The sequence below is a fragment of the Limulus polyphemus genome, unplaced genomic scaffold, assembly GCF_000517525.1.
Source record: "Limulus polyphemus unplaced genomic scaffold, Limulus_polyphemus-2.1.2 Scaffold2265, whole genome shotgun sequence".
In the NCBI taxonomy this organism is placed as follows: Eukaryota; Metazoa; Arthropoda; class Merostomata; order Xiphosura; family Limulidae; genus Limulus; species Limulus polyphemus.
In genome coordinates this window covers 106,462-121,816 of record NW_013667875.1, presented here as the reverse complement: position 1 = coordinate 121,816, position 15,355 = coordinate 106,462, and the positions used below count along the sequence as shown (strand labels likewise).

Genomic DNA, 15,355 nt, shown 5'->3' with positions numbered 1-15,355 from the left:
TGTTTTAATAATGTGGCAGAAACACTGACTGAACTTCAGTATCATATATTTTAGTAATGTGGCAGAAACACTGACTGAACTTCAGTATCGTATGTTTTAGTAATGTGGCAGAAACACTGATTGAACTTCAATATCGTATGTTTTAGTAATGTGGCAGAAACATTGATTGAACTTTTGTATCACATGTTTAGTAATGTGGCAGAAACATTGACAGAACCTCAATGTCATGTGTTTTAGTAATATGGCAGAAACACTGACTGAACTTCAGTATCATATATTTTGGTAATGTGGCAGAAACACTGACTGAACTTCAGTATCGTATGTTTTAGTAATGTGGCAGAAACATTGACTGAACTTCAGTATCGTATGTTTTAATAATGTGGCAGAAACACTGACAGAATTTGAATATCAGGTGTTTTAGTAATATTTTAAAAATGTTGTCTGAACTTCAGTGTTGTATGTTTTAATAATATTATAAAACATTGACTAAGTTTCATTCCCATGTGTTTTAGTAATATTGATTAAGATTCAGTGTCATATGGTTCAGTAATATGTTATAATCATCTTTATCATAACAAAACATGATTTCAGATGCTAACTAAATACGAGTTGAAAGTCTTAAAGTTATATTAGAAATGTTTTTGGAAAATGCATGGCTTCTTGCTGTGTTTTTTTTTATAATGAACATTCTCAGCTTAATTTAAGCTTTGCCATTTTTCTGTTTAATACGAGGGATTTAACTTAAAGATGACAATTTTTACATGTTTCACATTACAGTTGAAGTTGGTTATTCATAACATGTAATTACAAACTACTTAGAATACATTTGCTGCTATTTAACATGTTTTTGAATAATATTACAAATGTAAAAGAAAATCTGTTTATAGTAGCATATACCCTTTAAATTAAAAAAAAATATCACAATTTATTTTGAATTAATTTTCAGAGTTTTCCTTAGTTCAGACTAAATCTTCACATCCCCGCAAAGTCTGGACCCATTTTCAGGAGCATTCAGTCATGTTTGTAGAAGTTATCAAGAACATAAGACATTTCTTTTGTATTTCTTTATTTTTATAACACACAAATTAGCCAAAGTGGTAGTGTAACGTAACATGTACTAGAACATGTATGTACCTATTTCAATATATTTTCATACTAAAAGCATAGTATGAAGATGTTTGTCTGATAAAAGGCCAAAACTTAGATAACACTATGTAAAGGGTATGTGCTACCTTAAGTCTAATCAAATCTACTTAATACTTTTCCTGTTATACGATAATTGATTATCATGCATTTTATTTTACTTCCATTTTACCCTTATTCATTTGGTATTACTTATACCATTGAATTAACATGTTCCAGTTCACTGATATTGGATTTTAAGTTATATTTTTAATGTTTACCACAACATTTCTTTACAATAATTATTTCGTTGTTTGATACTAATCCAACTTTAGGTCTTTCAATCAGCTTATTAGCAACATTGATGAGATCAAGCAAAAACGATATGACGAAGAAGAAGTTATTGCACGCAAAAAGTTAGTAGTTTGTCATGTTATCATAAAACAAACTTATTTGAATGTTTGTTAAAGCATGAAAGAAAAATATAAAGAAGTATGTTTTTGTTTTCAAATTACTGTTTTATTGTTATTTTTAATTAATTAATAATAAAAACATACAATGTGGAAAAGTTTTGCTTTTAATTGATTTTTGGCAGAAGTGACTGAATATTTTAATATTTCGTGCAGTAAGGCTGATGTTTAAATAATGTGCATCCAACAAAACTGGAAGAATGGGTCTGACGTGAAATTTCTTTCCTGACTTAAATTTTACAAAAGAATTAGTTTGATAATAAATTAAATGTTTTACCAAATAGTAAGTAGACTAGCAGTTTGAAGTAATTTTATCAAAATTAAATGTATACTAGTAGAATATATAGATTTGTTAAATACTTCACTTTCTGATTTTTATCTCTTATTCATTGCTATCAGGATGGTAAGGAAGGTAAGAATTTTATACTTCTTATTCACAATGTTTGTTTATTTATGAAATATATTTACATTAAAAGTCTATTTCTATGTTATATTTCAATAAAATATAAAGGATTAGGTATCAAGTTTTACTTTCTATTATTTATTCTTGAAAATAAATTTTTAGAACTGTGAAATTAGAAAAAGCTTATTATGAATCATTTATCTGAAAGCAAAAATCAAGAACCAGAAAATATGAAGTAAAGATGTTCTTGTGAACACATTGACACTTTTAGGGTTATGTATTTTAAACTTTGATAGTTACCACCTATTTAACTGATAGGAAATCGTAATTAGATAAAGGGTAAATGATATTTATTGTTGTAGTGGATAATGTAATATTAGTTGGAAGTGTTCACACTACTTTATAAAATGTGTAAGGAGTAAAATTAGATAAATTACAATTAAAGAAAATAACTAAGTGCTCCTTGGTGGGTCAGCAGTAAATCTCACAGCTTACAATGCTCAAATTCCAGTTTAAATATCCATGGTGGACAGAGCACAGATAACCCATTATGTAGTTTCGTGCTTAATAACAAAACAAGCAAACAATAACTCAATTGTTTTCCCAAATGTACCTTCTTCTCCTGTGAACTAGATAAAAGTAAGCATTCGTTGTGTTTTTTTTAGTGTCACAGAAATGGCTGTATTTAAAGAATATTGAAGATGTGACAGTGATTTCTCTTTAGAGTAAGAATAAGACAGATTATTAGTTACATTGTTATTTAATTTCTTCCATCTGTATACACATTATTTTCAAGATTAACAATGTTGAAAGATGTTAGATTCATCATGATAATAAGTAGATATAATATAATCTTAGAGCACTTTCGTTATGGACTTTTTAATATCTCTGTGGCATTAACTTTCAATTTTGTCGTTAATGATATTGCATGTTTAATATTTTCTATCTCAGTGCAATGTTGTATTGACTTGCGTATAATCTACAATAACACACTTCTGGTTTGTAACTGAGAAATTTCTCATTTTGGTTGCTTAGTTTTAACTTCTGTATATATTTATTTATTTATTAATTTATTTATATATTTATCTTGTATAATGTGTAATTTATTGTTTGTTATTAACCATTTTATTATTTACTTTTGAATAAATTCTATAATTATATGTTTATTTTTCAGTTCTGGAAATCATTGACAACATTTTTTTTCTAAACCAACATAAACACTTTTATGTTGACAGAATGGACATGTCACAGATCCTCATGACATTCATAAAAACCACTTGATCAACTCTCATGTTTTTCTATGGTGACATATTCAAGTGTCAGAGTCTAGGTTTAACATTTTGGTTCATTATTCCAAATAATAGTGAGAATGAATGTATTTAATATTAAACAAGATGATTCAACCTATTTTATTCTTCATCTACTAGTAAAAATTGTAAGTTCGTTGATGAAAAGTACCTTAATTATAGAAAAACAAGAAACATCAGCCAACTGCTTTTTAAATTTCTCTATTTCTATCCAATTAAAACTCATAAGGTAACTTGCCATTGTATTTACCAATTCAAATTAATCAATTTAAAAAAAAAAAAACACAACTGAGTGCTAATTGTGACTTGTATTTCTAGATGTGTTGGTCATTAGAGGATTATTTAAACTCATATTAGTCCTTACTAAGTATAATATACTTGTATGAATATTTATTTATTTTTTCTTTGGTCAGAATCGTATGCTTGTTAATTTGTTTGATTTATTCATTCATAGCTGATAAACACATCCTCACTCTTTTTATATTCCATTTAAAATTATTTTTTTTAATTTCAGTTAACTGGAGATCACACACTGATTGGAAAATTAATGATTCTGATTTTCAGGCTTAACAAAGAATTTGAAAATCTCAAGTTGTCTGACCTAAGTGTTGTAGCTACGTTAGGAGTTGGAGGTTTTGGAAGAGTAGAATTGGTAAGAAAATCTATTTAGAACCTATACATACAGAGTCCATTAATGCAAAACATTAGATATATCAATAAATGCTAGTAACTCAAAGTAAATAAAGCAATATTCATATAGGAAGACTGAACACAATATAAAATAATATGAAAACAATCTTTATATTTAATGCAAAAATCAATCAGTTTTCTGAAGACTCCAGGGATCTCAGATGTATCTGTTGGTATAGATAGTGTAAAATGTGTGAAGAACTGAGAAACAATAGCATTATATACATAAAATATTAATTCTGTTCTTCTCAGAGCATGTGTGCTTCCAATGTCAGTATTAATCATTCTCATCAGAATAAGGGATGTTTTATTCTCGAGTTATCAACTACAGAAAACTTCCCTTATTTATTGATTAATCTGCTATTATTGTGGGTTTACCTGTCTGATACTTGTTAGGAAATTGGTTTTTATCTGAAAATACCACAGGCAATACCTTGACTGAATTTTAATTTTTGTGAGAAATAAACAGATTGGATACATTTACAAGACAGTGAAATCATTCATTATTTAGACATAACAAACAAAGAGCGTGCATATTTGCATAGACAGGGTGGATGATTGGCTCTACTGGATCAGTGAATAGCTCATTAGCTTCCCATCCTTCAAAGTGAATCTCTACTAAACTAGTATTAATAAAAACTATGTAGAACTGAACAAAGAAAGCATTCCTGAATTCAAGATGTAAACTTGCTTTCTTTATCCAGTTGGTAGAGTCACCTCATGACCTTTACAAGATACATTACAAGATGATTTCCCTAGCGATTCTCAAATTAAAAATGCCACTTCTGCAATGATGAGTAAATATAAAAAGGATGGTATTATGTCCAGTATGGTACCACCATAGTATAATCCATATAGATTTCACCATGTCACATTTTCATTATTAATATTTAGTTTTTTTTTCTTTTTGGAAGTTTGCTGAACTTCATTCATTGAGATCTGTCGAAATAACCCTAAATCACCGGTTTTTGGAATGACCCCCCCCCCCCTTCCCCAACCTGTTGACCATCCTAGGCTCAGTACTAAAAGATGCTGATCTGGCTCAAGTGGCAAGTGTTAAGATTAAGCCTAATAAAGTGACTTATAATAACAAGTTTTGATTACTAATATGAAGTAAAAGCTCATTCCAGATGTTCAAGAAATGTTTGAGATTTTTAACCAAACTCATTTTATAATTCATGAACAAGACATAATGAACTCTAGTTACAAAAAACAAAATTCTCATACAAAAGTTTCAGTTAATTCTAATACAGATAGTATTTGATGGGAATGTCATCCACCTGGGATATTAGTTCTTTAGAGACTATTTTAGCTTGGTCTAATGTTTAAATTTTGTCACAAACTAAATGTAGCATCAATGGGAAACTTTCGTTCTATATTCACAAACTAAATGTAGCATCAATGGGAAACTTTTGTTCTATATTCACAAACTAAATGTAGCATCAATGGGAAACTTTCGTTCTATATTCACAAACTAAATGTAGCATCAGTGGGTAGGCTTTCATTCTACATTCACAAATTTACTAAATGTAGCATCAGTACTTACGCTTTCATTCTACATTCACAAACTAACTAAATGTAGCATCAGTACTTATGCTTTCATTCTACATTCACAAACTAACTAAATGTAGCATCAGTACTTACGCTTTCATACTACATTCACAAACTAACTAAATGTAGCTTCAGTGTGTAGTCTTCTACATTGTTGACAACTTGATTGGTATCAAAACTATCATGCATCTTACTAAAGATTTAATGATCTAGTAAAGTGAGATGCAGTTCTTACTTAATTATTTCATGATTTATGGGCCAGGTGTGGCCTAATAGTTAACATTCCTGAGCTGTAAATCCAAGGATTCATGGCTGATATCCTGTGGCTGCAAAAATGTACCCTTTAATTTGGAGATGTATGTGTGTGTGTGTATATACTATAAGAGTCGACAGTCGCATTCCACTACAAAATAAGAAAATCCCAGCTGCCTTCACTCTAATCTGTCATTTCTAAATGATGGATGTTTACTGCGGGTATCTCTTGTGTGGCTATTCATGATAATTCTGAAATAAAGAATTAAACAGTGATATGATTTGAGATTAATGTTTTTAGCAGCTATAGTCGTGCTGTTTACATCCTTTGCTCTTTATTATATTCAGAATTAAGTTACTGTAATATTCACAGCTTGAAAATATGTTATTTTTTTAAGGACTATAGTTTTTAAAATTAAGAACAGATTTTAAGTAAATAACTATATATATTCACTTAAAAATGCATTTGAACTTGTAAAATTTATTTAATATTTTGAATGATTTACTAAAGTAATACATTGTTTTTTAGCAGTTTACATAGTAATTGACAGTTTTTTATTTACCAGATATTTAATAGCATTTATAAGTGAGTGCCGTGTTAGAAAGTAAGTCACCAGCAGTTGTCTTAACGATAACTTTTTCATCTAATGGTGGTTTTGTATTACTTGTCAAAAAGGATAATAATAAGTAAGTTTATAGAAGTAAAAGATTTAAAAGAAGTCTTTAAAAAGCAGTTTCTAGGAAATTGTTAAAAGAGATATAAAAACATTGCTTATATGCTTTAAGGTCAGAATAGGCAACGATTCATCTAGGTCATTTGCCCTTAAAGTGATGAAAAAAGCCCAGATAGTGGAGACAAGACAGCAGCAACACATTATGTCAGAGAAGACAATCATGGAAGAATCTAACTGTGACTTCATTGTCAAGTAGATGAATGTTTTCAATCATTAAATTTCATTCTAATTGAAATTAACTGTCTATTGAATGTCTGTTTACACTGGTATTTTTAAATGTCATTGTCAGTAAGTGGAAAAGTATGTAAGGTGTTACCTTTAATACCACAAATTAGAAATGTTTATTATTACATTTTATTTTTATGCCATACAAAAACAGAGTACCAAATTACACATAAAACTATTACTAACAAGTATATGTCAAATTAAAATCAGTTGTAAACTTGAGAAAATGGCATTTTCAAGTTAGCCAAATTGATTTTTATAGCTATTTGTGAATAAAAATTTGGAATCTTCATTATTAAATAACTCAGTAGTGAAGTTTATTATCAAGTATGTCAGTGTTTTAGTGATTGAACTTGTATGTGTGACTTCAAAAACTGTGATAAAATTAAAAGACTTCTTGAAGACTAATTTTTAATCTACAGTAAAGTCACTGCTTTCACACAGTTTGAAGCCCCTGAAAATGTACAAGTTAATTTAAGAGTAATATTAAAAACTTAGGATATATCTAAAGAACTACCTTTCTGCTCATCTGACTCGTAAGATTTGATAACTTCTGAAAAAATATTCATAATTAGATGGTATAATATACTGAATTATTTTGTATGTATTTTCTGCAGTTTTTTGATTTATGAATTAACTTATTTCAAGGTACAAAATATTTTTGTTATACGTGAAGATAAGAAATATCAACTTAAAAAACAACAAATATCTCATTTTTATATCTTAGGTTATTCCGAACATTCAAGGATTTTAAGTTCCTCTATATGTTAATGGAATCCTGTTTGGGTGGTGAGTTGTGGACCATTTTAAGAGATAAGTAAGTCTTCAAACTGTTTGTATGTAATTAAAATGTAATACACATTAAATGATTATTTTGTTAAAATTACTTCAGATATTAAAACTGTGAGATAATGAGGTGTGATTAGGGAACTCATCTCGTAATGTGTGGGTTGAGGGATCAAAATCACGTGCCACATGTGCTCACCCTTTCAGCTGTGAATGTGTTATAAAATAATGGTAAATCTCACTATTGTTGATAAAAGAGTAGCCCAAAGCTTGCTGGTGAGTGGCCGATTGCCTTCCCTCTGGTCAGCAGTTCATAATCAGGGATGATAGCAGGTTGCTTTAGTAACATAATTTGATATTTTATAATTATGTATTCCAAACTACGATTTCGATTTATTTTCAGTTCAGTGATGTAAATATATTGGACATGCCTAAATATTTTTTATAATATTTGATCATTAGAAAATGATTTAATTTAAGAGTCACTCTGTCATGATTATTTGAGTTAAAGAAACAAGTTAATCAAAAGTCAAATCACTATTGCTAACAATGTCTTGCTACATTAATATATATTCTTGAAATAACTTTTAGATAGTTCAATGGTAGAAAAATTAGGCAAATATGGTTTCACACTAAATGATTTTAGTAAGTTTCTTAAATAAAATGTTCACAATTTTTGAGAGAAGGGTGTGTATCTTTTATCCAAAACTGATTAAATCAGACTTACCTACTCAATATTACCAGCCTGGTATGGCCGGGTGGCTAGGGAGCTGAACTATCAAGCTGAGAGTTATGGGCTACAATCTTCATCCCACTAAACATGCTCGTTATTTGTTGTTAAAAGAGTAGCCCAAGAGTTGGTGGTGGGTGGTGATGACTAGCTGCCTTCCCTCTAGTCTTTCACTGCTAAATTAGGGATGGCTATCATGTAGCTTAGTGTGAAATTCAAAACAATAATATTACCAAAAAATGTATGTTTTGTACAAAATATTGTTGCAGTTGGTTTTATTGAAATGTTTTTCAGTAATCCTTTCCACTTTATAATATTATAAGTGTGTTATGTTTCACGATCTAGAATATGAAACATACATTGGTATAACTATGAGTCTGACAATAAAATATTTTAGGGGAAATTTTGATGACCTAACTACAAGATTTTATACTGCCTGTGTGATTGAAGCCTTTGACTATCTCCACTCTCGCCACATCATCTACAGAGATCTTAAACCAGAGAATCTGCTTCTTGATGTTAAGGGTTACATTAAACTAGTAAGTATCTTGGTTTCCAACACTAGAAGCATCAAAATAAGGGTTACATTAAACTATTAAGTATCTTGGTTTGATGCTTCTATTGTTGGAAAATAAGGGTTACATTAAACTATTAAGTATCTTAGTTTGATGCTTCTATTGTTGGAAAATAAGGGTTACATTAAACTATTAAGTATCTCGGTTTGGTGCTTCTAGTGTTGGAAAATAAGGGTTACATTAAACTAGTAAGTATCTTGGCTTGATGCTTCTAGTATTGGAATATAAGGGTTACGTTAAACTAGTAAGTATCCTGGTTTGATGCTTCTAGTGTTGGAAAATAAGGGTTACATTAAACTATTAAGTATTTTGGTTTGATGCTTCTAGTGTTGGAAAATAAGGGTTACATTAAACTAGTAAGTATCTTGGCTTGATGCTTCTAGTATTGGAATATAAGGGTTACGTTAAACTAGTAAGTATCTTGGTTTGATGCTTCTAGTGTTGGAATATAAGGGTTACGTTAAACTAGTAAGTATCTTCTAGTGTTGGAAGTAATTCATAAAGCACTGCTTACTCTAGATTATTTATAGTTTGAAGTAATTTGTTTGTTTGAAGTAATGATTTTTATTGTATCTTGTTGGTCACCAAACAGATTACATGTATTAATCGCTAGTTTTCAATTAAAAGTAAAAAGAGATAAAACTTAACAATGTTTGGTTTTTAAGAATATATTTAAAAATAAACTCTCACTTGTTAGTCAGTCAACAAGAATTGTGAAATGTATTGTTTTCCCTTTTTGTGTCATAAAATTTCTGGTATTTGGATTGTATACTACTGTATAATATATATATGTGTGTGTGTGTGTGTATTTCAGGCTTATCTTATGAACTTCATAACCTCACTGACTTAAATTCACTAAATGATGACTCTGTGTGTGTGTGTGTGTGTATATATATTTATATATTGCATGCAGATAGTGTGGAAAATCACTATTTTAGTTATTTCACTATTATTTGTTGTAAAATGCATACAGGTGAAAACAACATCTCAGACCATAATTAGCCTGATTGGATGTTTCCTGAGCAAACTTTGATTTTAGAAATAACATTATCATTCACATGCTACAATATGCTGTACTATCACGTAATTTGTTACAGTTTGTGTGAACTCACTCATATGTAGTCTTGTTTTTATTAAGCATTAAGACTCGCATTAAAGATTACGAACAAATTATTAGCACAGCAGCACTGTTTCTTTATAGTTAGCAAAAGTAATGTTTCGTTCTTAATATTGCTTAGTGTAAACTGGAGTTTCTTATGAGATTCAACTGGATTAGTGAACTTGTAGGATCTCGATAGCCCCTGACGAAGCTGTAATAGCAAAATATTGAGCTAATAAAGTCACATTTTGGAGATATTGGTCGTTAATTTAAATTAATTTAATAAAATTATTGTTTTACCTCTGATATCTTTCAGGTGGATTTTGGTTTTGCTAAGAAACTAATGCCAGGTAGAAAGACCTGGACATTTTGTGGAACTCCTGAATATGTTGCTCCAGAGGTTATCCTGAACCGGGGGCATGACATATCAGCTGATTACTGGTCTCTGGGTATTCTGATATTTGAACTGCTGACGGGCACGTATGTACATATAGTTTAATTGTATTGAGCTTTAAGACATTAAAATCAATATGAATGCTTTTGTATGTTATCACATTAAAATATCACTTAGTTATTGTGTCTTATGGTATTGAAAAATGCTCATGTTAATTTGCCTTATGGCATTGAAAAATGTTCATGATATTTTGCCTTATGGCATCAGATTTTTTAAGTTTTATATGACATTTACATCTTTCAGTATTGTTCTGTTTTATGAATTTTTATTCAAAAACATTTTTGTGAGTACTTGAGTTGCTGATTGTAGTTTGTGTGCTGTTTGTTGTTTTATAACATTAAGATAAATTATTACTGATTTCAACTTGTGGTATTTTAGGTACGTACATTATACACTAGTGTTAAGATCCTAAAGGAACTAGTTGAACTATTTTAAATATTTCAGTGTAAACTTAAGTGATATAAGCTTAAATATTTGTTGTTATGATTAGTAGCCTGTGTGACCACCAGAGATTAATTACTAATTAGTTACTTTTTACTTACTAAATGCTAATCAGTACTGAATAAAAAAGTAATAAGTCAGTAATTGGACATCAGTGATCTTATAGGCTACTATCCATGGCAATGATTGATATCTAATCTTTGATCTGTGTTATTAAATGTTTTATATTTTCAGCTACTTTTACATGTAGTTTGTTTAATAATAGTCTTAAGTTTATCATTGGTTCTGTTTATAACTGTGACCAGGTTAAACACTTTTGTGGGTTCATTAAAAAGAAGTTCCCTAGCCTACATGTACATGCACTCACTAAATATACATTTGGCGTGTATTGTGGAGCAGCATGACACTGTATTCAGTCTTTTCCTACATGTGCCCTGCACCAAATTTACAATTGATGTGTATTGTGGAGCAGCATGACATTGTCCTCAGCCCTTTCCTAGTGCTCCATAATCTGTCAACGATTTTACAGGTGGATCAAAAAAAATCAACATCAGGCCTAGTAATGGGCATTCTAGCTGTTATAAGAACTTAAGAGTGAAAGTAAAGATCAGTGTATAACAGCATGTCAATCACACTATATCTCTTTACATTTCATCTAGTGTCATCATATAAGTATCAGTGTGTTTTTTCAACATACTTTTCTAGGGTTGTTTTTTTTTCAGTCCCTCAGTACACATTTTTCTCCTTTCCACTAGACATTACTGTTTAGCTGGAAGGTTTTCGTGGAGTGGACATGGGTCAACAATCTGCTTCATGCACATTTATTGAGTTCTTGCAGTTTATCATTGAATGTTTTTGTTCATATATTCAGTGTTTTTTTTTAGGCTTCAGAATAATACTATATTGCCTTTGCTTTAGTGAATTTAGTCTAATTTTCATTTGTAGTCAGAGGTAAACTATTTTTAAAATCTTCATTTGAAAGAAGAGTTATTTGGAACGGGTAATTTCCCTGGAGAAAACTAACTGTCCTCTCCATATCAGGTTGTCATTGTCAAATGACCTGGTAAATATGGATTCTAAAACCAATTGGTTACTATTTCTCTGAGTCCACATGGGCGGAGAAAAAGAAATGAGAGAGATCCCATGAACTATAAATCATTATTTGGAAGCGACAGTTTATCCATAAACAATTATTTAAATATTGAGAGAGACTAATTAGACTCTCAATTCAAACATTATTATTATTATTCTCCATTGCAAAATATCTGTTTTTTTTATACTTTTATTTTTGTGCTAAAAATTTAAATTAGGATATATTTCTTCTCCACAGACCTCCATTTACTGGTTCAGATCCTATGAAGACTTACAATATCATTCTAAAAGGAATTGATGCTGTACAGTTTCCTCGCTGTATCTCTAGAAATGCCATGGCCTTGATTAAAAAACTCTGCAGGTAGGGAAACCAAATACCATGGTCTTAAGCACTATAATAATGGTTGAAATATTTTACCAAATGTGAAAAAAAACATATAACACATCGAATTTTTCAAAGTTTTATTATTTCCATCACTTTTTTGTTGTTGTTTACAAGAAAACTTTGTTATAAAATATTGAACATGAAATATTTTCTTTAAATAAAATGTCTTTTCAGCATATATTTAAATATTTCTTAGAATAATGAATTAATAACTGTTACAAGTTTGTGATTTTTTTCACTATGCAACAAAAATAAAAAAGATGTAGCTTTTGAAATTCTTTCTGTTTACTTATCTGTAGTTATTAGTGAAAAATGCATTTAACCTAAGAATGAACTAAATAATCTAGGTATTTATTTCAAACTTTGAAAGTAAACCAAGGTATTAATATTAGTTTTTCTTTCCTTGTATTTATTGACTATCAATTCTCAAAGAGAACTCGTTTTATATCCATAACTTACTCCAATTTTGTAGTGTTTTTCTATTATTTGTTTTTATTATATGTTTGAAGTAAATTAATGCTAAACTGCATTTTAAAGGTGGGAAAGTTAATAGAAAGTTAAATTTATATAGAGAAAATCCTGCTGAACGATTGGGTTATCAGAAAGGAGGAATAAAGGACATCCAAAAACATAAGTAAGCAACCTCTTGTTTAATCAAGTTCCATAAAAAATTGTAATAATATAGGCAGCTTGAATTATCTTCAGTAAAAAGCAAAGGTCTTCATGTTACTTGGACATTCCCTACCACTTTTATCTCTTCACATTTTAATTAGATTAAGGTAGTAAGTAACTATAAGAAAAATACAGTGTACCTCTTAAGTTATTGTATGAATTAGTTTAGAGGAATGTTTTGGAGAAGTACCCAATATTATGTGGATACTTACAAAGTTTCTACCAGTAAATATGCAACAAAGCTCTGTTTAACTTTGTAGTTCAAGTGAATTTTTTTTATTTTAAAATTTAGAAAGCTTCAGTAAAAATAATTCCAATAGAAACATGTTTACTTCAGAAACTGTTCTTGTTTTAACTATGATTTAGTGACTATGGTACTTTTAAACTTCCACAAAAAGAAGCTGATAAATATTACAGGGTAATAGAATTATGAAAAAAAAAATTTTATTGCTGTAAGAAAGACAATAAAACAACACGGGAATGATATGAAACTATATACAGTTTAGGTGCCAAAAACTGGCAAACAATAGACTGTTTGCAAAACTAACTGCATTGAAAAAAAAAAAAAACTTTTTTGTATCAAGCTTAGTCATTTTAAGTAAATGAATGAAAAATATTTTATTCATAACATGCTTGTAATTAACAAAGATATTTGAAGTATATAGAGGGATACCTTAATAAAGTAAGAATTTACAAATCATTAATTTTTTATTTTAATTTTTGAAGATGCTGAATAATTTATATATACAGAATATACTATTTTTGTATTCCCTACCATCTTCATACTTTCTTGATTTGTTTAAGTTATTGATGTCTGGCTTTTCAATAGGTGGTTTGATGGTTTCAACTGGGAAGGGCTACGAGATCATACACTTCATCCTCCAATCCTACCTCAGGTAAGCAATCCCCTAAGTCAAACTGCTTAGTAATTGGGATCGATTCATTCCAAATAGATATAACTTAAATACTATTTTGGGTAAAACTAATAACCTTAGTTGTAAATCAAAAATAAAGTTCCTATAAATGTGAGATGGCATTAGCATCAAAGTATGCAAAGTATTTAGAATATATATGTACGTATATTTTTTCCCATGTGTATTAATATTTCTCTGTTTGAGGAGTAAATAGTTATGCTTAAGTAAGAGAATGGAGTAAAAAAAACTATTAGAAGTAAAATATATGTTTGTTTTTTTTTCACTTTAGAAAAACTGTAAATCTGTATCATAAAATTAAGTAAACAACCACAAATAAGGAAATATTTTTTTACTTAATGTAATTATTAAAACTATTCTTTTAAAGTGAATTAACACCAAAAAAATTGTCATTTATTTTTTCTATGTGTACATGAAGAATTTTTCTTTTTTCAACTTGTTGTTTTGTTTCTACTAAAGTAGCTGTTCCTTATAATCTAAGAAATTCTTTTTTGGTTTCTGAAAACAACAAGGCTCTAAGTTACGTAGTTTTATTTCAATCCATTAAGGAGTGTATATAAAAATTTACTAAACTTAAACCACATTTACAAAAGAAGACTTGTTATATTAATTGTTACTTAATCTCATCCCCCTAGGTGCGAAATGCCATAGACACCACTAATTTTGATCACTATCCTCCAGATTGTGGCAATCTCCCACCCGATGATGATTCAGGTTGGGATAAAGACTTTTGAGGACTAAATAGTGAATAAAATAAAGAACCTTTTGTGGAACAAGTCAAATAAACATACTGTATATTAATGAGCAGTTGTAAAGTAGAAAAATCTTGAATCACTAACATCTGGTATATGTATAAACCTCATGGCAAAAGGTGAATTTTGCATACGAGCAACTCACAGCTGAGATTGTTGAACCTGAAGCACTTGAAGGACCATTGTGTATATATACATATAACATAGTTTATAGCAGATTTTTGGTCTGTTTGTTAGTAATTTTGGTTTTTGAATAGTAGTAGGAGTACTAAGAAAGTAATAGATTTTAAATTTTGAGAATAATTTAGAAATCTAATAAAAATAATGATAAGCGTAACGTAAAAAATCATTTGAAGACCGAAAATATTTTACACATGTTGGAATATAATGTTTATATAATTTTGAAAAAAGTGAATATTTGTATTTCTCTGAAAATTAATTTAATAAAAATAATCATAAGGGTAATGTAAGGAACCATTTGATCTGAAAATTCATTTCGATATTCATTAGATGAAGTTATCTTTATTACTTGCTTAAGGTTTTGGTACATAAATCTAATAAATATAATGATATATGTTTTATTACAACTTTAGTGCCTTAAGTTGCTTTAGTCAAATTACTAAGTATTCTAAAATCATAGGTACATTTTAATTAAGAGTATATATATATATATATATATATAC

The 15,355-nt window shown here is 29.2% G+C and overlaps 1 protein-coding gene across 6 annotated transcripts in view; it reads left to right on the top strand.

Annotated features, from left to right (window-relative positions):
* Positions 1-15,341, top strand: part of LOC106466460 (cGMP-dependent protein kinase, isozyme 2 forms cD4/T1/T3A/T3B-like) — an 82,944-nt gene extending 67,603 nt beyond the window's left edge. For 5 of the 6 annotated variants that reach the window (XM_022394469.1, XM_022394472.1, XM_022394470.1 and 2 more), the window contains 11 exons: positions 1,458-1,538; positions 1,992-2,004; positions 3,817-3,954; positions 6,582-6,721; positions 7,482-7,571; positions 8,668-8,809; positions 10,261-10,424; positions 12,170-12,292; positions 12,888-12,950; positions 13,818-13,884; positions 14,556-15,341. In XM_022394469.1, coding sequence (XP_022250177.1) covers positions 1,458-1,538; positions 1,992-2,004; positions 3,817-3,954; positions 6,582-6,721; positions 7,482-7,571; positions 8,668-8,809; positions 10,261-10,424; positions 12,170-12,292; positions 12,888-12,950; positions 13,818-13,884; positions 14,556-14,654 — 1,120 coding nt within the window. In that variant the 3' untranslated portion in view covers positions 14,655-15,341. The remainder of the gene's footprint in view (positions 1-1,457; positions 1,539-1,991; positions 2,005-3,816; positions 3,955-6,581; positions 6,722-7,481; positions 7,572-8,667; positions 8,810-10,260; positions 10,425-12,169; positions 12,293-12,887; positions 12,951-13,817; positions 13,885-14,555) is intronic. The other variant, XM_013926746.2, reaches the window with a different exon arrangement.
* Positions 15,342-15,355: the final 14 nt, after the last annotated feature.